At 40.2% G+C, this 22,772-nt stretch overlaps 1 protein-coding gene and 1 long non-coding RNA gene across 6 annotated transcripts in view; one reads left to right on the top strand and one right to left on the bottom strand.

The window, feature by feature from the left end:
- Positions 1-22,772, top strand: part of AKT1 (AKT serine/threonine kinase 1) — a 115,411-nt gene that overhangs the window by 2,456 nt on the left and 90,183 nt on the right. For all 5 annotated transcript variants that reach the window (XM_073349807.1, XM_073349805.1, XM_073349806.1 and 2 more), the window contains exon 2: positions 7,873-8,037. In XM_073349807.1, coding sequence (XP_073205908.1) covers positions 7,992-8,037 — 46 coding nt within the window. In that variant the 5' untranslated portion in view covers positions 7,873-7,991. The remainder of the gene's footprint in view (positions 1-7,872; positions 8,038-22,772) is intronic.
- Positions 8,777-22,772, bottom strand: part of LOC140913430 (uncharacterized) — a 38,597-nt gene continuing 24,601 nt past the window's right edge. Inside the window, exon 4 of the long non-coding RNA XR_012159585.1 lies at positions 8,777-9,057. This is a non-coding gene — a long non-coding RNA (uncharacterized lncRNA). The remainder of the gene's footprint in view (positions 9,058-22,772) is intronic.

The following is a 22,772-nucleotide window of genomic DNA, read 5'->3' as shown; positions in this document are numbered from 1 at the left end:
TAACACGGCTGTTACTCTGAAATCTGTTTTGACATGGTGGTGTCTTAAGTGGAACATCTTCTAGACTAATAAGAAAAGGAGTACTTGTGGCACCTTAGAGACTAACCAATTTATTTGAGCATGAGCTTTCGTGAGCTGTAGCTCACTTCATCGGATGCATACCGTGGAAACTGCAGCAGACTTTATATACACACAGAGAATATGAAACAATACCTCCTCCCACCCCACTGTCCTGCTGGTAATAGCTTATCTAAAGTGATCATCAAGTTGGGCCATTTCCAGCACAAATCCAGGTTCTCTCACCCCCCCCACCCCCCTCCCAAAAACCACACACACAAACTCACTATCCCGCTGGAGCTATTGCCAGCGGGATAGTGAGTTTGTGTGTGTGGTTTTTGGGAGGGGGGTGGGGGGGTGAGAGAACCTGGATTTGTGCTGGAAATGGCCCAACTTGATTGTCATGCACATTGTGTGGAGAGTTGTCACTTTGGATGGGCTATCACCAGCAGGAGAGTGAATTTGTGGGGGGGGGGGTGGAGGGCGAGAAAACCTGGATTTGTGCTGGAAATGGCCCACCTGATGATCACTTTAGATAAGCTATTACCAGCAGGACAGTGGGGTGGGAGGAGGTATTGTTTCATATTCTCTGTGTGTATATAAAGTCTGCTGCAGTTTCCACGGTATGCATCCGATGAAGTGAGCTGTAGCTCACGAAAGCTCGTGCTCAAATAAATTGGTTAGTCTCTAAGGTGCCACAAGTACTCCTTTTCTTTTTGCGAATACAGACTAACACGGCTGTTACTCTGAAACCTTCTAGACTAATGGAGAACATCAGTAATCACACATAATTGGTGGCCCACAACAGGATTTTCAAAATTAAGCTGAGATATAAAGGTGGTTGTTCATTTTCTGCTTTCTTGAAAATTAGTCATTAGGATTTGATGGCTGTGGGTCGGCTTCTACCTCCCCACACCTGCAGTTGGTATCGAGCCTGTGAACACAGTGGAATTAATGGTTCTTCTCGTTGAAATGATGGTGGAATTTGTGGGGCTCTAACATACAAGTCAAGATAGAGATAAAAGGGTGAGGCTGGAGGATCTGTTACTGCTTGGGTTGACCTGTTGTATGAATTTAGATGGAATAAATGGGGCAAAGGTGTTAACACAACCTAGTCAGTGTCCAACATTAAACAGTATTAAGCGAGGTCCAGGGTTTGATATACAGAGACCTCAGCCTGCTTAGCACCATGGCAAACACACCATTAAAAATCCTTTTAACCTTTTAATTAAGATGAATAAAAGAACGAAAAACAGTTTCAGACTGTAACAGCAGCACCAGCAACAACAGCTCCAGCTCATCTGGACAAATTTCTTCTCTTTTACCCAAAAGGACAGTTACTACAATCTTTGAGACCACCCAAGAGACTGCCAAACAAGGGGTGGGTTTTTTCTTTCTAAAACTTTCTCCAGCTAAAGGGAACACGGGATATTGTTAAAATGAAAGCCTGATACTTTACCTTTCAAATCCTTTCACTGAGGATAGGGCACTGCCTACAGAGTCTGCTGCTTCTGCAGTTGTTACTGCAGAGTGCTGGTATTTCCCTCAACTCTGTTACCAAGATCCCAGCATGTTCCCCCTGAGCATGGCCTGGCTCCACAGATTGTGCAGGAAATGAAGACAAAATAAAATCTCTTCCTGAGCAGGAGAGCGCTCTCTGTAAGAGGAGAACAGGTACATCTCTTAATTTTGTATGGGGCTCCTACAACAGGAAAGGGGCACATTTGAAAGACAGTAAAAGAGAGCACCCTGATTAGGCAACTTCCTGTCTTAACAGGTTTCAGAGTAACAGCCGTGTTAGTCTGTATTCGCAAAAAGAAAAGGAGTACTTGTGGCACCTTAGAGACTAACTAATTTATTTGAGCATAAGCTTTCGTGAGCTACAGCTCACTTCATCGGATGCATCCGATGAAGTGAGCTGTAGCTCACGAAAGCTTATGCTCAAATAAATTAGTTAGTCTCTAAGGTGCCACAAGTACTCCTTTTCTTTTTTCCTGTCTTAAGAGGCTGCCCCAAATATATTGAGTATAGTTCTGCTCTACCTTCTATTGGAAGATTAGTTTGGGTGGTCCCTTAAGACAGCTTTCATTATGCTAGTACATAAGGAGATGATGTATCTTTCTAAAATTAATAGCGTACTGAATTTTCACAACTTAATTTTATGCACGTACTTATCAACTGTTCCCTATATTGGCAGAATAGTCAGCAGTGAGACACAAGGTATTATTTATATCAATAATTATTTATTTTAATCTGTCTGAATGATGAGTACAGGTGGTCTTTTGATACTGAATAAGGTGTCATAGAAACAAATCTTTTTTTAAAAAAAGAGAGAGAAAGGAAGAATTGTTCATCTGCAGCTCCTGCTGTCACTCAGTCACATGCAGATACAGGCTCTAAAAGCAGCCCATAGTCACCTCAAATGACATCTATTCACTGGGAACCATTCCTAAAGTTACTTAATGAGCCTTATGATCATCCATTTTTTCAGCGTGTGCAAAAGGCATACCTTTCATTTGTCCATATTCACTAATGCATAGATCCCCCCCAGGAGAGCTGACTGCCTCTTCCTATGTGAGATCTTTGTGCTACCATTGTGTCTTTAAAAATAAACACCCTCCTCTCTCTCTCTCTCTGTTGAATTGCATTAGATATAATTTGGATGTGCAATTAAAATTGCACCAGGTATAGTGAGGTTATGCTAGATACAGCTTTATGTCCAACTGCACTAAGACATCCCACCTTCCCGTGTTATGAATTGAAGATATTTTAAATGAGTTTGCTCTCACTAACACACACACCAGCATAGCTGAATAAAGAATATAAGGCCCGACTCTGGCCTCTTCTGCATGCTGGCATGAAGGGTATTATGGGCCTCTTAATTCTTTGTGCCATACTGCCACTTCAGTGCACAGAGCCACTATGTTATTTCTCCCTCTCCCCAAAGAGGCTGAGAGGGAGCAAGGGTGTGCCTGGCAGTGTGTAATTACCCTCTCCAACATGCTGGTCTATGTTGTACTTCATGCTGCCACTCCCTCCCTGGAACAGGAGGCAGAATGACTCCCAAATCATGACAGGTTTCAGAGTAACAGCCGTGTTAGTCTGTATTCGCAAAAAGAAAAGGAGGACTTGTGGCACCTTAGAGACTAACCAATTTATTAGAGCATAAGCTTTCGTGAGCTACAGCTCACTTCCTCAGATGCATATCGTGGAAACTGCAGCAGGCTTTATATATACACAGAGAATATGAAACAATACCTATTCCCACCCCACTGTCCTGCTGGTAATAGCTTATCTAAAGTGATTTCCAGCACAAATCCAGGTTTTCTCACCCTCCACCCCCCCACACAAATTCACTCTCCTGCTGGTGATAGCCCATCCAAAGTGACAACTCTTTACACAATGTGCATGACAATCAAGCTGGGCTATTTCCTGCATAAATCCAGGTTCTCACATCCCCCCCCACCCCCATACACACACAAACTCACTCTCCTGCTGGTAATAGCTCATCCAAACTGACCACTCTCCAAGTTTAAATCCAAGTTAAACCAGAACATCTGGGGGGGGGGGAGGGGGAGGAAAAAACAAGAGGAAACAGGCTACCTTGCATAATGACTTAGCCACTCCAAGTCTCTATTTAAGCCTAAATTAATAGTATCCAATTTGCAAATGAATTCCAATTCAGCAGTTTCTCGCTGGAGTCTGGATTTGAAGTTTTTTTGTTTTAAGATAGCGACCTTCATGTCTGTGATCGCGTGACCAGAGAGATTGAAGTGTTCTCCGACTGGTTTATGAATGTTATAATTCTTGACATCTGATTTGTGTCCATTTATTCTTTTACGTAGAGACTGTCCAGTTTGACCAATGTACATGGCAGAGGGGCATTGCTGGCACATGATGGCATATATCACATTGGTGGATGTGCAGGTGAACGAGCCTCTGATAGTGTGGCTGATGTTATTAGGCCCTGTGATGGTGTCCCCTGAATAGATATGTGGGCACAGTTGGCAACGGGCTTTGTTGCAAGGATAAGTTCCTGGGTTAGTGGTTCTGTTGTGTGGTATGTGGTTGTTGGTGAGTATTTGCTTCAGGTTGCGGGGCTGTCTGTAGGCAAGGACTGGCCTGTCTCCCAAGATTTGTGAGAGTGTTGGGTCATCCTTTAGGATAGGTTGTAGATCCTTAATAATGCGTTGGAGGGGTTTTAGTTGGGGGCTGAAGGTGACGGCTAGTGGCGTTCTGTTATTTTCTTTGTTAGGCCTGTCCTGTAGTAGGTAACTTCTGGGAACTCTTCTGGCTCTATCAATCTGTTTCTTTACTTCTGCAGGTGGGTATTGTAGTTGTAAGAAAGCTTGACAGAGATCTTGTAGGTGTTTGTCTCTGTCTGAGGGGTTGGAGCAAATGCAGTTGTATCGCAGAGCTTGGCTGTAGACGATGGATCGTGTGGTGTGGTCAGGGTGAAAGCTGGAGGCATGCAGGTAGGAATAGCGGTCAGTAGGTTTCCGGTATAGGGTGGTGTTTATGTGACCATTGTTTATTAGCACTGTAGTGTCCAGGAAGTGGATCTCTTGTGTGGACTGGACCAGGCTGAGGTTGGTGGTGGGATGGAAATTGTTGAAATCATGGTGGAATTCCTCAAGGGCTTCTTTTCCATGGGTCCAGATGATGAAGATGTCATCAATATAGCGCAAGTAGAGTAGGGGCTTTAGGGGACGAGAGCTGAGGAAGCGTTGTTCTAAATCAGCCATAAAAATGTTGGCATACTGTGGGGCCATGCGGGTACCCATAGCAGTGCCGCTGATCTGAAGGTATACATTGTCCCCAAATGTGAAGTAGTTATGGGTAAGGACAAAGTCACAAAGTTCAGCCACCAGGTTAGCCGTGACATTATCGGGGATAGTGTTCTTGACGGCTTGTAGTCCATCTTTGTGTGGAATGTTGGTGTAGAGGGCTTCTACATCCATAGTGGCCAGGATGGTGTTATCAGGAAGATCACCGATGGATTGTAGTTTCCTCAGGAAGTCAGTGGTGTCTCGAAGGTAGCTGGGAGTGCTGGTAGCGTAGGGCCTGAGGAGGGAGTCTACATAGCCAGACAGTCCTGCTGTCAGGGTGCCAATGCCTGAGATGATGGGGCGCCCAGGATTTCCAGGTTTATGGATCTTGGGTAGTAGATAGAATATCCCAGGTCGGGGTTCCAGGGGTGTGTCTGTGCGGATTTGATCTTGTGCTTTTTCAGGAAGTTTCTTGAGCAAATGCTGTAGTTGCTTTTGGTAACTCTCAGTGGGATCAGAGGGTAATGGCTTGTAGAAACTCGTGTTGGAGAGCTGCCGAGCAGCCTCTTGTTCATATTCCGACCTATTCATGACGACAACAGCACCTCCTTTGTCAGCCTTTTTGATTATGATGTCAGAGTTGTTTCTGAGGCTGTGGATGGCATTGCGTTCCGCATGGCTGAGGTTATGGGGCAAGTGATGCTGCTTTTCCACAATTTCAGCCCGTGCACGTCGGCGGAAGCACTCTATGTAGAAGTCCAGTCTGCTGTTTCGACCTTCAGGAGGAGTCCACCTAGGGCTATTTCAGGGGTAGCGGAATAAGATGCTGCTACTAACCCTGCGCAAATTGACAATCAAGCCCATAATAAATAAGGTGGTGCTATGCAAATATATAGGTTTGTGATTCCAGATGGATATGGCATCACCCAGCCTGAAATTCCAGAAACCTTTTTGTCATTGTTTTTTATTTCTTCTAATCAGGGGATTAGCCTTCCTACTAATTAGTTATTTTGCTTTTAACTTTCTCTTTCACCAAGTGACTGTGGAAAAGGGGTTGGCTGCTTATTTCCATTGTTTTAAATTCAGTGCGTGGGTATGATGTACAGTACCCTAACCTGTTGTGGCATAGTGTTATACCAATAAGTAATGTGTGTTAACTTTCACACAGCAATTCCATTTTCAGACTGTAGCTGTGATAATCATAGGGATTTTATTCAACACTTTGCAGATAACTCCGTATTTGAGAGAAGGCTTTAAATGAGGTCTGTTCTCCCATTGATGCCTTGGTGTAACTGTCAGTAGGTGTGTGGGAATAACAGCCCTTATTGTTTGTCCAGTCTTATCTTAGCTGCATGTCAAAAGGTGCTTGTCCTAAGATACCTTCTTGGTGAAACTCATCTCCATTTTGTGACATATAATTCTTCTGTACTTGTCTGTGATGTCAAGAAATTCCTACATGTCTGTTCCAGGATCAGATTTTTGTATTCCCCCCTCTCCCCCGGCAGGCAAATCTCAGGCTCGTTTCTTAGAGCTGATAATTATAAGAAGTGAGAAATGGCAGATTACTAACTTGGAAAAACAGTGAATTTATTTATTTATTTGAAAAATACAGGGTGTAACTTCTAAAGATATAGAACTCTGATAACTGGTGAAAGTTCACAGAAATACAAACAGGGACCTGACCTCCTTTCTCTCACAACTCATCCCACTCAAAGTTGCACAGTTTATATTTACAGTGATTGATATAAGTCAGTTTTAACTTCATTAGACAGAAGCTCTGGCTGGCTCAGAGTACTGGCAATGAAATATGGAACCTCCCATCTCTATCAGATGTTCAGTCGTAGTCCAGGTTCATAATGGCAAGAGGTTGTTACAATCAGTGATCGCATCAGTGGATAACATGAAATTAGTTGACCTTAGTCCAGTTCCTAATGGACTGCTATCCCCATCATGACTGCTATGTTTGTTGCCAATCCAAGTAGAGATGTCATGGACTGAATAGGCATAAAGATGTGATCCCTTCAGAAGAGGAGTGAATAACAGCCCTTATTGTTTGTCCAGTCTTATCTTAGCCAGTGCACTGAGTTCAGTAGCAGAAGGATGTGTGTCTAGTTGCTGGGGATGGGGTGTGAGGGGGTGTTATTTTAATATCTTCACCATTATCTGGAATTTGGCATAAATTACATTTTAATGATACTCCCCTGTTATACTGAACTAGGTAAAGTTGCAGATACCTCTGAGGACTTATAAAAAGAAACCTGAAGAAATTGGCAATGTGGGCAGAAAATAAGGAACAAAATCAGATTCAGTTTGGAAGATAATACAAGGTTATAGTTCTGGAAAGAAGGATTTTCAGTGAGGGAGCGAAACTTGGAAAACAGACCTCCTGGTGATAGTGGAGAGCAAACAGAGAACTATAATAGCCAGGAAGACCAAGGAACACAGTTTGGGGCTGCATAAGCAGAGGCCTCAAGCAACAAGAGCAAGGGGATGTAGGGGCTGATTTATGACAAGAGAAAATTAAATGATTTTACCCAAGATACCATATGCTCATTTAAGAGGGAGTTGAATTGCTTAGAGAGGTCAGTGAGAGTAATGGGATGAGTTTAACAGGTAAAACTGAAGTGGAATATTAGGAAAATCTTCCTGATGTTGAGATGCATTAGGTTGTAGAAGTTTCCCAAAGGAAGTGCGGGAAGCTTCCACACTGAGGGATATAAAAACTAGACTCGATAAAATTACTGTTGGGGAGTACTTTTTATTGGTGGGGAGACGGAAGAGACCTGGAGTAAGACTTGCAGTCCGTGTCTAATGTAGGGTTTTGTACTGACATTGCTGTTCTATCTGTTGAGTGACTAGGTAGAACTTCCTCAGACATTCACTTTGGCATCCCCATTCTTCCCCCAAATAAAAATACTTCTGAAGAACAAATCCCTCATTTGGACTTTGTAATCAAAACAGCAATATATAAGCTACCTTCTGTTGTGTTCCTTACTGCACATATGTGAAATGCTGCAAAACATTGTTTGTTTTTTTTAATTTCTAGAAATAGCTGAAAGAGAGAGGAAAGAAGCCCTTTCCGTGGCCCCTTCTGCTGGAATCCAGAAATAACAGTGGGGTGATCTTTTGGCATAAACTGTTTTTTCAAGAGACATTCCTGCCATTATGAATGAAGTAGCAATAGTGAAGGAAGGATGGCTTCACAAGCGAGGTAAGTGTCTTTTCCTTCCCATTTAAAGGAACACTGTCCGTTTGGGTCAACCAACAAATTGGCTTGGTCTCACCTTTAACAACATACCTTTAAATAGCTCTTCCTTATTTTTCTCTCTTAAAATCTGACCCTTCCTAATACTAAATATACATAGGAAAGGTGTATGACTTTCCATGAGGCATGCAAGACTCTGTGAAATGTGTGTATTATGTTTTTCTCAGAAAACTCAGTGTCTTCACTGTTTGGTTTGAAAATTACGCTAATAGAAAAAAAGAGGCTCCTTAAAATAGAGACTTGAAAGTTGGACTATTGCAATGGTGGGACAATTTATTTTGTCTCTATGGTATCATTTTAAATGGGGATAACATATCTGTAGCTGTTCTATCTGTGAGCATGTATCACCAGAAAATATAATTCTCAAGATGAATCTTCACGTGGACAGCAAGGGATACAATGATTATTAGCTATGCTGTGATCCCACTGTGATCCCATGTAGATTTGCTAGTGAATGCACTGTTTGGTTGATTTGTTTTTTTTAAAAAACCCTTTCACTCTTTGTACCCAAGACATGAGCAGTAGCATTAATTTTGCACACTCCATGTACATCTGTTTTAACACTGGTAAAATAAAACTTTAATAAAGTCCTTCTGTATGAGAGGTGGGGCAGAGAAAGCTGAAATATAACTGACACAGTAATTGCATGTCCCTCTATCCTGTTGCATTACGAGACATTCCCCCACTCCCTCAAGGTCTTGCTAAGAGTAAGTGAAATTTTATTGTATGATTTTTTTCCCTTAGGAACAGTGTTGTTATGCTATCAGGTATTTGGCTTACCTGTTTCTTTGTACTGTACTATTGCTTCCTGGAAAGGAGAGAACATCATTAGGTGCTTTTCATAATCTCATCATTTGTTGTAGACAACAACAGATTTTGTATCTTCCAGATTTTGTATCCTCCAGCTTGCTGCTTCTGCAGACTCAGGATTTTTCTGGAAAGTTTGCAACAGCAAAGTAATATAACCTGAAGGTGCAAAGGTACAGAATAATTTTTGGGGGAAGAAGATGGCATTCCTTATCATAACCTTGATAAAGGTTAAAGATTCTTCTGCAAGAATAAAATTGATAAAATCCATGTTGTTAAAATAAAAGGGCAATTATTTTTTCTAAAATCTGTTATAGCCTTTAGTTTTCCATTCTCGTCTGATGATTGGTCAGGAGACTTTGACATGGCCATATGAAAGCACTATAATTTTTTATTCAGTTTTGTTTCAAACAGCATTTATGCACGTAAATGTCCCCTCTCTAGAGCTTAGAGAAATGTATAACATCTTAATTCATGTCACTGGATAGTTCTGAAGAATCTAAACTATCTTTTGCAATAAATATGTTTGAGAGAGACATTTTGATTGGGTAAAACAAGCCAAGGAAAAGAATTGCTTACATTTTATTTTCCATTTTAGGATCCTAGAAACTCTTTCAGTTAAAGGGACACTGTGGACTTAAATCACATTTCTGCCTGAATATTTTGTTTTACCTAGTAACAGCTAACATGACTATAACTGAAAGAGGTTGGAGGGAAATGTGTATTTTGTGTGTGCGCACACGTTGGCAGCACTTCGTCTATGCAGTTTTATTGTAGTCAGTCTTCCTCTGTTTAGGTGGTTTTTTTTCTCACAAGAACGGTGAGAGAGAGAGAAACATTTTTTTAAATAAGAAAGCATTGTTGTAAATCCACAGACATTGTTCAAGGGGAATTCAAGGGCAGATGTAGTATCCAAAACTATTTATTTTTCTCTTTTTTTTTTTTTTTTAACAGTCTGACTAGATTTCAAGATGACAGTGACCCTCATATTGAAAATTGAAATTTCTATGCTTCCTACGATAAAAAGATGAGCTGAACACACGTACTGTTTTTTCTTACTTTGCAATATAGCTGGGGGGACATTTTGGTTCTAGATTCTTGAATTGATTTCTAAATGCCTTTAGAGACACTTTATTGCCCTCCAGGCATCAGAGATTATAATCTGTAATTTAATGTGACAAGACCGCCTGCTGACCATGTGTGTTGTAACTTTTTTTTTTCTTTTTGGTGTGGTAAATAGTAGTGCATGCTGTGTATCTGAGATTCTAATTTTGTGCTCGGAGTTTGCATATTCATCTTGATGTTTTGCATCTAAGTAAACCCCATTTATTTATCGTGGTTGCTGCACAGCTTTTCCCCTCTTCCTGTCCCCTTCCTGATGAATACTCTGGCACGTATTTCTTTCCACTTCAGTAGCGAAACACAACTGGTAATGTTACTTCACTAACCTGCTGATGGGAGATTTCAGAAAGCGATGCAGTATCCCCTTCTTTGCTTGCCAGGATACCACATGTGCTAAGCTCCACTATATTCTGACTGGTTGCTGTAGCTCACGAAAGCTTATGCACAAATAAATTTGTTAGTCTCTAAGGTGCCACAAGCACTCCTGTTCTTTTTACTATATTCTGAGTTTCATTGGCAGCAATGATGAGATTGGTCTTGAAAATTGATTCACTTGCATGGAGGGAGAGAGGCTGGTCCATGAGTGTGTTTGTTTTTTAAGTGACTTCACAGCTACAATGCTTGTTATAGATCTGCACTTGAAAAAGACCAGATTAATTTGCTAGTTCTGCAAGGCTAAATGCTCCAGCCAGAGGAAGTTTCCAAAACTGATGCCTGGTACTGTGAGCTTGTGAAAGAAGACATAAAAAGTAATTACTGTAGGGAAGGACTACAAAGGGAGGATTACAGATATAGTAAACATATACAGTTTGTCTTTTGGGTAACAAGTAAAACCGAGATCCTGACTGCTTGCAGTCTTTAAAGATCCCATGGTTCTTTTCACAAGTGTAATCAGTGTTAACCCCAACTGGCCAAATGCCAGTTTGGGTAATTATGTTCTGCCTACCTTAAATTCCCTCCTCAGTTTCAGTTGGATAAGGTATCTTTTAGTTCCTGTCCTGAACAGTAGAACAGCATGGCTGTGTGCAGTTAAACAGTTGCTACATTTCACCCCAGCGGTGGCTGCGTTCCAGTGGTTGCAGTGATTTGTGTATGTGTAAATCAGCTTGCAAAGGGCTTTGGAGCCCTTCTGGACGGCAGGTGCTCTATATGCCATTAATGTCTAGAGCAGGTGTTTTTGACCTGGTAGAAATAGAAGTAGCATGACTTTCTTGGGTAGCTTTCTTGTCTTTTTTTTTTTGTTTCAAAGTGAAAAATATAAATGGAGAAATGAAATTCAACATCTTTTTCTGTGCATGTCTGATAGTTCCTTTAAGTGACTGACTCATGGGACTGCTGGGAAATGCCACTTCCAGTAGTTCAGATATTTATTTGTGGAGGGGCCGGGGCATCTATCTCCATGACACTTCTAGCCTCAGCCAATCAGATGTATAAGAATTCATGAATGAACTCATTTTATTTTTTCAGTTGGCAGCACATAGCTCTGTAACCCTAATCAGGATGGAACAAGTGCTTGCTCATCAGCTATACATATGAAAACAATAGTTAGAAACCCTGACCTCTCTTTGCAGTATTTCTTTATGCACATGTGGAAAACCTGGAGTGGAGTAACTTAGACTTTGTCATGTTTAGGGGTGTATATGTGCATGCACATACAGTACCCGGTGTTACATTGGTAGAGGGACGAGACATTGGAGGCTAGGATTTTGTCTTGTGGGAAGGCATAACGGGTCAGTTAAGCGGTATAAGTCCCGTGACTGATGATTAAATGATATGCGGGAGGGAGGAGAAAATCATCTGCTCTGAATGGTTTTAGATGTTGAAACTCCATGTAACTGTGTTTCTAAATGTATGTCCGTGGCACCCAGAGATTTGGATGGGTGCCCTTTTATGTGGAATTTCTTCTAGACTGAAGTAAATACCAGTCTCAAGGTCCTAATGATTTCCTTTTCCCATTTTCATTCATCTGTTCACACTAGTGGGTCCTCCCAATATCAACTCTCCATCCCTAAATCTGCCTTTTCCAGTGTGTCCTATCCTCTGTCTCTCTTATTTAGGTTGTAAACTCTTTGGGGAAGGGATTTTCTCTTTTGTATATAGTGTATACAGATGAGAATTTTGTCAGGGCTAAATAAGGAGATAAGAATCCTCATGGGAATCCCAAAGCAGTTACAAATTTACACAGGGATTTTGTCCACCGGTAGGTACCAAATGTGGTGGTGGTATTTTTAAACAGTGAACACAAGCACCACACAGCAGTAAAGCCAACAAGCGTAGAATACCTTGTCCAGCAGAAACGGCAGAAGGATTTTAGGCATGTAGACTGTAATTACCCAATTGTGTATCTGGCTGACCAACAGGCAGATATTACCAGATTTTTAATGACAAATGGCTCCTTGTCTCATTTGTAAGATAGTGCTTCCAGTGGCAGGATGCCTTCCACTGACACACTGGAGACTTGATTCTGCTCCGACATGGAGGGACCATTACCCCCTGTTGAATAGCTGGTGTTCTTCAGAGATCTCCAAGCCAGGCGTTGACCTGTTGCCAACTTGATTATCTTGTGAGGTCTGTTGTAATCACAGCATAAGATGACTGCAGGATATGCATAATTAAACCATTGGGTTGATGCACACTCCATTCTGCTGAGGGAGTGTAACATAGCCTAAAATATTTTAACATTGTTACCCTGAGAGCCAGTCAATATTTTTAACTGTTCATCTATTAGTATCGATTGAACCAGGGTCACATGATCATGTTTCCACCGATTGGCTTGTTTGGCAATCCCTGGGACACAGTGTTACTGCTCCCCTTCAACTCTTACTGCTTTTCTCTTCTGTTATCATCTTGCCCCCTACTTGGCTCTTCAATTTTTGGGGAGTTTTCGTCTCTTCCTGCAATGTAATTTTGGGCTTTTCCCACTGACACGTGCAACCAGAACCTTCAAGGTTCAGATTAGCTTAAGGATCTGCGGACTTTCATGGTATTTCAAAGGAGTGGCTGTGGCACCTGATACAGAGTATCTTAAAACACATCAGGAGATGCCAGCTGCAAAGTATAAAGATACTTCAGAGGAGAAAGCAGGGTGATGAGGAAAGAAAAGGAGTAAGCTAGGGTTTGAACAAGAAACGAAGTGGGGCGGGGGGGCGGGAAGGGAGGGATTCATAATGAAGGGAAAGGAGTTGCTGTTTCCTTTGTTTTAAAGAGAATAACAAAGTATATAGCTGAAGGTTTGTATCTTATAGGGAAATCTGTTGCTACTGAGGTTTAGGGTTAAAAAGAACCTTTGATAAACAATGTTAGTCTTTGGCTTTGCGCTTTGGTCACTTTTTCAACACAAGGTGCAATAGTTGTGTGCTCTAGCTCTCAGTTTCTGTCTCTTTCTTGTCCTGCTCTGGGAGCTGGGAGGAACCAGGAAATTATAGACCAATAAATCGGACGTTGGTGGTAGGCAAGATGCTAGAGACATTAAGAAAGGATGAGATCACAAAACATCTGGAGAAATATGAGGTGATAATGGCTAGTCACTAGACTATTTTAAAAAGAAAATCTCAACTGATGGAATTATTTGTGGAGAGATTGTAAGAAGCAGGAATGAGTGCAAAGCACTGGAGATGGTCTGTTCTGGATGGCAAAGGACACAAATGGACAGGGTTAGCCAGTATAACATAGGTGGCATCAGCACTGAACAGTCAAAAAGGCTGACTGAAGGGAGATTAAAGATTGCTTGGAGGAAGGAAGGGCATGAACAGGCTACCACGGGAGTAGAGTCAAAAGTGTTCCACTGAAACTTTTTTCCAATGGCAAATATCTTTCTGAGCAAAACAGATTTTGTTATGAAAAGTTTTTATTTTGGTCAAAACTTTTAGTTTCTTGGGAATAAATTTTTAATTAAAAATAAATGACTGCTTCTGCTTTGAATTTTGAAGAAATGAAATTGCCACCTCCCCCCCCATATTCAAGAATTACACTGGGCCAGATACTTTTCACTATGTTTATAAATGACTTGCCGTGGAACCCCTGTGTAAGCATGATACTATATAGACTTTCCGATCAAATGATACAAAGAAGAGATCAGATGCTGGCACATTTGATATCATATGTTACTATGCAGTTCATTAGATTAATGCCCTGTCACTACACCTCTGGAAACGTAGTTTCACATTTTGCTTACTGTCTGTCAGAAACTAAATGAATTAAGTTTCAGCCTTATCCTTAATAAGTATCAGATCATGTCACTAAAAGACCACCTTGCTTGTGTTTCAGCAATGAGGGATTGGAGTCTTTCAAGCCCAGCTTAATGTGAGCTGGTAATGCTTTGTAGGGCAGGTTGCACAGTCCCTGCCTACAATATTTCTAGTTCTAACTTGTATCATTTATTTTTTTCGTTTTCATGAGTCCTTGGTACATACACATATTTGAAAAAAAAAATAAATTGGGAGAATGAGTAAATAAATGGCTTATGTGTTTTCCCACTTATCTGTAATGTAAGATCATCAAGTCTGGGCTTAGCAAGAAATAGAGTACTGAGTGGGGGTAGTCTGAAAGCAGGATAAAGAGAATGTAGAGAAAAGAACCATACATCTGTGGCAGAATGTAGCTGCCATGCGACATTATTTGTTTAATCTGCAAAGTACTCTTAAAGGAAAACTCTTTAAAGATGACTAGGACAGTTGATGGACATAGCTTCATTCAAGAAACAGACTTTACTACTTAATATGCTAACCTTTCATTCAGATGGACATTTTTTTGAATCATCTTCCAGTAATAACTCCGTGGCCTGTTGGGAAATATATCTCTAAGCCATGTTTTTCTTTTGTGATGCAGGCTAAACATATTGGAAATATTTATTAAGAGATTTTTTATAAGATTTAATTAATTTTAAAAATATATTTAAAAATAGATTCCCCTTCCCCTCACCCCAGTGGTATTGCATGTATCACACTACAGGTGCAATGTGTGTCTTAAAAAAGGAACAAAAACCAGGAAACCATACAAGGAAAGAGGAAGAAAAAGAATGGAGAAACAATAGCACCATATTAGGTGTGATATAGTTCGTATTTGTGGGAATTATACTTTGCAACTAAATGGGGTGGGGGTGGGGGTGGAATAACAAGAGCTTATTTTTAGAATGTTTTTAGTTGGAAAAAGTTATAGAATTCATGGATTATGCTCCCACCACTAAACTGAGCCAATAATGAAAAAAGACAGTTGGTCCAAAAAGAATTGTTAGAATCATCAGTTTATTCAACAAAGACTTGATCATCTCTGATTATAGGAGAGGTACACAGAAGTTATAAATTGAGGGTTGTGGGGAGGAGGCTAAAATTGTCCACTTTTTAATTTTTGAGTGAGTTTGGAGGGAGTATTTTGAAGTACCCATCTAAGGCCCTGATCATGCAGTGGTCTGCGTGTGGGCAGAATCTGGGAAATCAATAGGGCTCAGGAGGGGTGGAGGGAGTGCATTGTAGGTCCAGGATCTAAGTTCTTTTACCAAGAGCATAAGTGTGCAGTGTCTGAGTGGCTTGAAAGTTTAATAAAGTGAACACAAGGGGATCTCTCTTCCTTTTCATTGTGTAGGATGCTGTTTGTTTTTTTTTAATATGTGATTTTGGTGGGGATCATAGAGGGACACACAAGCCAGGGAAGTGGGTTTTGCCTTTCTTCTGATGGTCCTGAGTTTGGTGGGCAATATGATCTGTCTTGGGAGTGAGTTCCACAGTTGCTGGAAAAGCGGTAGCTCATAAGTACAAAAAGACTCTTCCTCTTGAGGTGTATGGTACCATTGTTCCAGCAGAATGTAGGTGTTATGGGAGTCATGGCTGCTTACAGTGTCGTTGCCAACTTCCATGATTTCATCACAAGTCTTGTGATATTTGGTATTTTTAAGTCCCAGCTCTAGGAATTGTCAAGTGATTACATGAGAATCTCAGCTTGCTTTTTTTTTTTTTTTAAGTGAAAGTTTGTAACGCTCATGGTTGTAAATGAAAGCTTGAAAACATGACTTAAGTGTACTGCAAAGGCTTGAAAACCAAAAGGCAAAGAAAAAAGAACTGAAATTGTATTAGTTTTTAAGTCTCATGGTTTCGGGAGAATGATTCATAATTTTTTAATGCTTAGGTTTAGCAATATTGTTGGTCTCTCCATTAACTGAGATCATTCCCATGAAGGGGTCTTGAGGCAAACATGATACATTTCTAAAAAGCTAGCAGTGTAAAAGAATAACTTCAGCATATACTGTAAGAAATTTAACAGGGCTATATAGTTTTCTATTTTGGGATTATGTCCAAACTGCCTTTTTATCTGATAAATTACATCTAGATATTTAATTCAAAAATGCCTAAAAAAACCTAAGGTTCAACCTCCTTTAATAAATTAGTGTATTACTATTTTCAAATAATAGTTCTAGTACACACAGAATCAATAAGGAACTCTGTCAGAACTGATTTTTATCTTCCTCAGATTATCCAGTAAAACAGCCAACAAAATGAAAATCAGGGCCCCATTGATATGAGTAAATGGTATTGCTTTGCATATAACAATTTTTAACACAAACAAATCATTTGCAAACTGAGTTTACACTGTTCATTACTGTAAGCTTCAAACTAAAACTGACCAGATAACTTAACAAGAATGCCTACAAAATTAGGCCCTGCTTATTATTTAATCATATGTAGTGGATCATGTTGTGGTTAAAGCACTGGATTGGGACTCAGGATATCTGAGGCCAATTCCTGGTTCTGCCACAGACTTCCTGTGTGACCATGGTCAAGCCATTTAGGCCTTGTCTAAACACAGGTTACACCAGTTAAAACGGTACCACTCCGGTCATATGAGCGCAATTATAACAGTATAAAGGTGCTTATTTTGGTGTAGTTGATTCCCCGAAATTTAGGAGAATAAGCTATGTTGGTTTAAAGCATTTTTATACCAGTATAAATGTTCACACTAGGAGCTGTTCTATAACAATTTTGGTGAAAATTGTACCCCTAACCAAAATGTTTATATCGCTGTAAACACTATGTGTGGGTCAGACCTTAATCTCCCTATGCCGCAGTTTTCTCCATCTCTATAATGGGGATACTGCTTCTTCCTTTGTATGTTGAGTTTTAAACTGTAAGTTCTTCAGGGCAGAGACTGCTTCATTCTCTGTGTTCATACATGTAGGTCTTGGTTAAGATCTGTAGGCGCTATTCTAATAGAATTATTTGTATTAATTATCTAAATTCAAATGTTACTTTCCAGATCACAGTTACAATAGAATTTTTAAAAAAATCAGCTTTAAGTAAAAATTAAATTCTGGTGAAACCAAGTAAAGTGAGTGATCCTCAGCTGAAGACATTTACTTCTTAATCCCAGGCCTGATCTACGTTCAAATCTTCTCTGATTTAACTAAGCTGGGTTAGTTATTTTCATGCAAGTCTACGTGTGGACACTGTTATTTTAGAATAAAAATACTTGTGCCAAAATACTTGAAACTAGATCAGTTTGCATTTTCAGCTTTTGTTATTTCAGTGCAGGTTGGTGCATAGACTAGGCCCCTAATTTCAAAGTTTTGGGCGCAAGGCCTGAGCCTAATGGTACTAATTAGCATGTGACAGTGTTGCTTGCTCTGGGGAGGGGAAGTAATTTTAGAGTTAGTTTTATTTTCTGGACATGAGAGAGGGTATGCTATACTTGTCTACTCAGGAAAATTTAATCCAAATTATTTTTTAAAGTGGATTAACTAAACAATGTTAAATCTCACCATGGACCCTCTTATTCTGAATTAAAGTGGCCTTAATTTGGTTTAGTTCAATTCAATTTGGAAGGGAATTAAGATAAACCAAATTAAGGCCTAATTCGGAAGTGAATTAAGGGCACTTGAATTTTGAAGAATAACATCCACCTAGGTTTAATCCAGTTTAACTAATCCACTTTAAATTCACACCTTTAGATAATTTGGATTAATTTTCCTGTGTGCTCCCAAGTAGATAAGCCCTCAGTGAGTTGTAATAGCAAGCGATGTATAGCATTTTCTTGGTTTTGCTGTTGTGCTTTGCCATTATATGTTGGTGAGGACCATGTTTATATTGGTGGACTGCACCCGCATTATGACTTTTCACTGTCATTGATGAAACATGCTTAGATTTGAGATTGGGACTACCTTAGAGAAAGTTGTATTTTTTAAAAGGGGGCCTCAATTGGAGAACTAACTTATTTCAGTTCGTTGGCATTGTCCCTCACCTGTCAGGGGTTAAGGGAGTGGGATAATGGTTTGTTTCTTAACCTGAAAAACTCTTTGCAGTGAGATTTTCGTGGTTTATCCCATGAGGTGGTTCTAATTTTTTAAACTAGAAATTGTTGTTTCCTTGTTCTCTGTGCTCTCTTGATATAGTTTAAATTGCCTGCATGATATGGGTGTGTTATTCCCCCCCCCATAATGTAATTAATAACTTCCTCCAAGTGAGAAGTAGGAAACTAATACAGTTTTCATATTTGGGAAGTTGTCAGTTATTCCCCAGTAATAACCTTCCCACTGACTTTCATGAACCTACCCTTCTGAGCACAATTGTTTTCATCGTTTTCAGTGAAGTTTAGCCTGTGAAGTCCTGATACCTTGATTTTTTTTTTTTTTTTTTTAATGAGAGAGAGAGAGAGATGGGGGGAAATACTTAAATTACATCATCACGGAAGAATACTTAGAGTTTAAAGCCATTCCAGACTACATTGGCACCCCTTTGTTATACAGTGTAGCTGAAAACGAACTGCAGCAATAATGAACCAATCCATCTAAATCACAGCAGCTGAACAACTGACTATTCTATCTCAAAATGCAAATGTGTTGTGCAGAATGGATTTAATTGTAAATGTTTGCTTAGTAGGGAATATGAGCCTTTCAGTTTGTGACAATAATCGTGAATACAAAGAATCCACAGAACTGAAGGGTTTACATAGCTTGCCCCTGTTCTCATAACAATATTTCAAAGTCAGTTTTTTGTTTTGTTTGTTTTTTAAATGTACCATTTGGCTTTGTTTTAGCTAATCAATATTACTCCATACACACAAGTGCTAGGAGAGGTTGTGAAAACTGAAAGATAACTATATACATTTAGATCAAGTTAGATTTTTCTATTGTTTTTCTTTTTGAAATATGTGTTGGAAGATTTTTTTTATAACTTAAGATAATGGGAGAAAAAAGTGCTGACTCTCAAAATGTTTGATTTGTCTTTATAATGCAACAACATTGAGAGTTTTATGGCTTTGGGTCTTTTGTTTAGATTGTTAGAAGGTGCCTTTTACATATTAAAAGGTTACTGTTAAGGATTTCTACTCTGGTTAAAATAATTCCATGAAAGGTGGCAACTGACCGTTATTCCCTTGTCAGAATCCTTTAATCCTGCGTGTATGCTGTCAGACATTGCTCATAAGAACTGGGGTTTTGTCACCTATTTTAATTTGTAATTAAAATCAGAGTGTATTAAAGTGTGGGTTTGGGGGAGAAAAAAAGCAAAGAGAGGCAGAAAACAGGTCCGACTCCCAACTGTCATTAGATATCCCTTGCAGCAAGAAAAGGCAAAGGTAAGTATAAAAGAAATGAAATCTGCAGTATGTGGTATATGGTTGTGCATCCACTGGCGTTTCATATGTGTATTCTTCACACTAATAGACACCAAATGTGTGTGTGTGTTCTGAAAAAAGCCCTTGGAGACTAGGCCTTTGTGACACTAGAAAAGTTTACCGTTCCAAAGTTATGGTAAGAATTTGTAAATTTTGGCTCCTGGAGCACTTCCTTCCACAATTATAAATTTCCAATATTAAAAACATAAGGTGAGAGTGGCATTTTTTAGAGGACAATGCAAACATTCATTTCAAAAACGAAACTATCCATTCACGGTATATTGCTGGCTGAATATAAACGCACCGTTGATCTTGTCCTGCAGATTTGTTCCCCGGAATTCTATCATTGTTTTCAGGTCTGCTGTGTGTCAGAGCCCAGGTCAAGTGACTCAAGCTCATGGGGCTTGAGCTGCAGAGCTGAAAATGGACGTGTAGACATTTGGGCTCTGAAATTCCAGGAGGAGGGTGGGTCTCAGAGCCCGGGCTCCAGCCCGAGCCTGAATGTCTACACTGCAGTTTTTAGCCCTGCGCCCAAGCCCCGTGAGCCTGAGTCAGCTGACCCTGGCCAGCAACGTCTGTGAGGGGGGACTTTTATTGCAGTATAGGCACGCTCTAAGTTGGCAAACTAAATCTGAGCAGCTATGTTGAATGTCTCTGGACGAATGGCTTTTAATTAAGATATTTTTCTTTCTTTCTGTCTTTTTATGCTTTATTTCTGGGACCCTAAAAACTGTTTTGTTTCCCTGAAGTTCAACTCCTGAGTAAAGCCTAAGTTGTTGTGAGGAGATGTTTGGTATTCCTTAGCGACACCATCTTCCTCTTAATTATGATGTTGGTTCCTCATGTTGTTCTTCATGTTGTTGGGAGTTTTATATTTAGGACAGGCAGAATAACGTGTTCCAGCAGGCTGAGGAAGAGTGTGCATTGTTTGTGGAAGTCACAGGGCTGGAAGGATCCAGGTAAATGCATATTGAGGTGGTGGGCGTTCCTGAAGGATGGAGGGCCATCTTTTGCTCTTGGTTACAACCGGTGCAATCCAACTGATTTCATCTGGGCTTCACAGAGTAACTGGGAGCAGCATTTGAGTCCAAGCTAGACTGTCCTGGTGACAGAATTGTTTGAGGCAGGAAAATATGTCTCCTAAACAAAGCTTTGACTGTGCAACATGAAGTAAGGTTCCAGTCCAGATTGTGTGTTTTAAAAGGTTCTGTGGGTTCCATGCTTTTCTGTGTCAATCATTTCCAGATCAGCGTTTTTCAGTTTACAGGTAGAAAGAGGTTGTCTTTTTGCCTCACCATCAGTCTTGCAAACTCAGTTTGATCTCTGAAAGCCTGGCAGGGTTAATAAAAGAATTATTGGCCTTCCATTTGGACCATAGTAAACATTTCTGTCAATGAAGCATGGATGGAATGGGATCCAGCTTGTCTTCTCTGTAGCCATTCTGGGCTTTGCGCATTTAGAGGAGAGAAAGCAGGAAAAACTTATTCTTGTCATTGGAGCAAGCAGGTCTGATTTTGAATATTCTCCTGGTGCAGACCTGTTAAGTACTTTTTCAGTTTAGAAAATCCTGTTTCTGCTGCGTTAGGGGCCTGTCATATTGTTGGTTTTCATCCTTTGGCAATTGCTACTAACACTTCTTTTTTCTTTTCTTGTTCCTGACGATTGGAGATATTCCAGCCTCTCCGATACACACACTACCCCTAACTTCAAAAGAAGCAAAAGGTCTAAAATGGCCATGGCTGTTTGGTCAACAGAGAGAATATAAAATCCTGGTTATAAAATGGGCAAAGATGAAACATTTGCCATGTGACTGGTAGGTAATAATCATTAGCCAGCCACGTATAAGTCATTATTACAACAACACCTCTTGCAGTTTAGGCATATCTTGCAGATTACTGATTTTTTTTTTCTCTTGTATCCCAATTGTAATTTTGGAAAAGAGTTTAGCATTGTGTGTGTGTGTATGTCAGAGACTCAGTTTAGTCGAGGAGGAGGCCTTCTCTCTGAAATAGTGGCTTCTCTCAAACATATGGCAACTTAAACTAGTTAATCAGCTGAAACAGTACCTCTGGGCCTAAAGAGACTGATATGTCCAAAGCTACTGTTTTTTTGTGTCCTACATGGTCCTGAAGCCTCTTGGGTATTCATGGAAATCAAAAGCGAGTAAAATACAAAGGGAAAATTACCGCTCTCTCCCCAAAAGTATTAGAATCTAGAAGGCTTTATTTAGAATAGAAAAATCAGATTTATTATATCTTTTCTAAATAGTTGTTTTTTTTTTTTTTTTTAGATAATGTCATTGGGCTGGCTAGTTGATTGGTGGTAAGTTCATGCAGCAGTCAGTGTTCTTGACGCTTCCTCTCCTACCTGTGCTAGGGGTAACATGTTCAGGCCTGAAGTTGGAGTAATGCTTATGTCATTGTCAGCAGATGAAGGCTACTAGACTGGAGCTGGACTGTCTAGCTTTGTTTCAGACAGATCTGTTTAGTGACTGACTAGACTGGGTGTGATAATGACAAGACCAGATGGTGCTGGAGACTTCTCTTTCGCTGTACCATTTTAGAAATGGAATGACACAACAGGATGTGTGGTTGTAAACATACATTCACACTTCAGTGTCTGTACATATCTCTGACGATGTACTATGCCGGACAATTTCTCTTATGATTCATGTGGTGAAATAAAAGCATGGGAGAACTCAGAATTTTCATTTCTACTTGTTTAACCATTATACATACAGGATATTTATTGAGTGTTCATCATTCTGCTGGCTTTTATACCTTCCAACCAAAGACTGGAGCTAAGAGGAATAAAATGAGGGTGGCCAAACAGACTTCGATAAACCAACCAGCCCCGTCTCCCTAAATTTGACCTGAATATTTTCCAAGAGTTTGAAAAAGTATGGTTAATTGTGTTGTTCTCCCCCCCCCCCCCCTCCCGCCTTTGATTTTCTCTTGACTTCTTGGCTGTGGCTGGAAGTACAAGTGCTAAAGTGTTTGGGGAGTCTCTCCAATGCTTGGAATCTCATGCAGGGCTGAGTCTGATCTGTGTGTGAGAAGGGCGGCTTGATTTCCAGACCAAAGCTATTTGGATGAGCACTCATCCTGCCCAATATTAATTGTGACGGAAACCATGCTGATCGCTGTCCTATC

The sequence above is a fragment of the Lepidochelys kempii genome, chromosome 6, assembly GCF_965140265.1.
Source record: "Lepidochelys kempii isolate rLepKem1 chromosome 6, rLepKem1.hap2, whole genome shotgun sequence".
Taxonomy (NCBI): domain Eukaryota; kingdom Metazoa; phylum Chordata; order Testudines; family Cheloniidae; genus Lepidochelys; species Lepidochelys kempii.
Note: the sequence above shows the minus strand (reverse complement) of the source record. Positions and strands in the feature narration are given on the sequence as shown.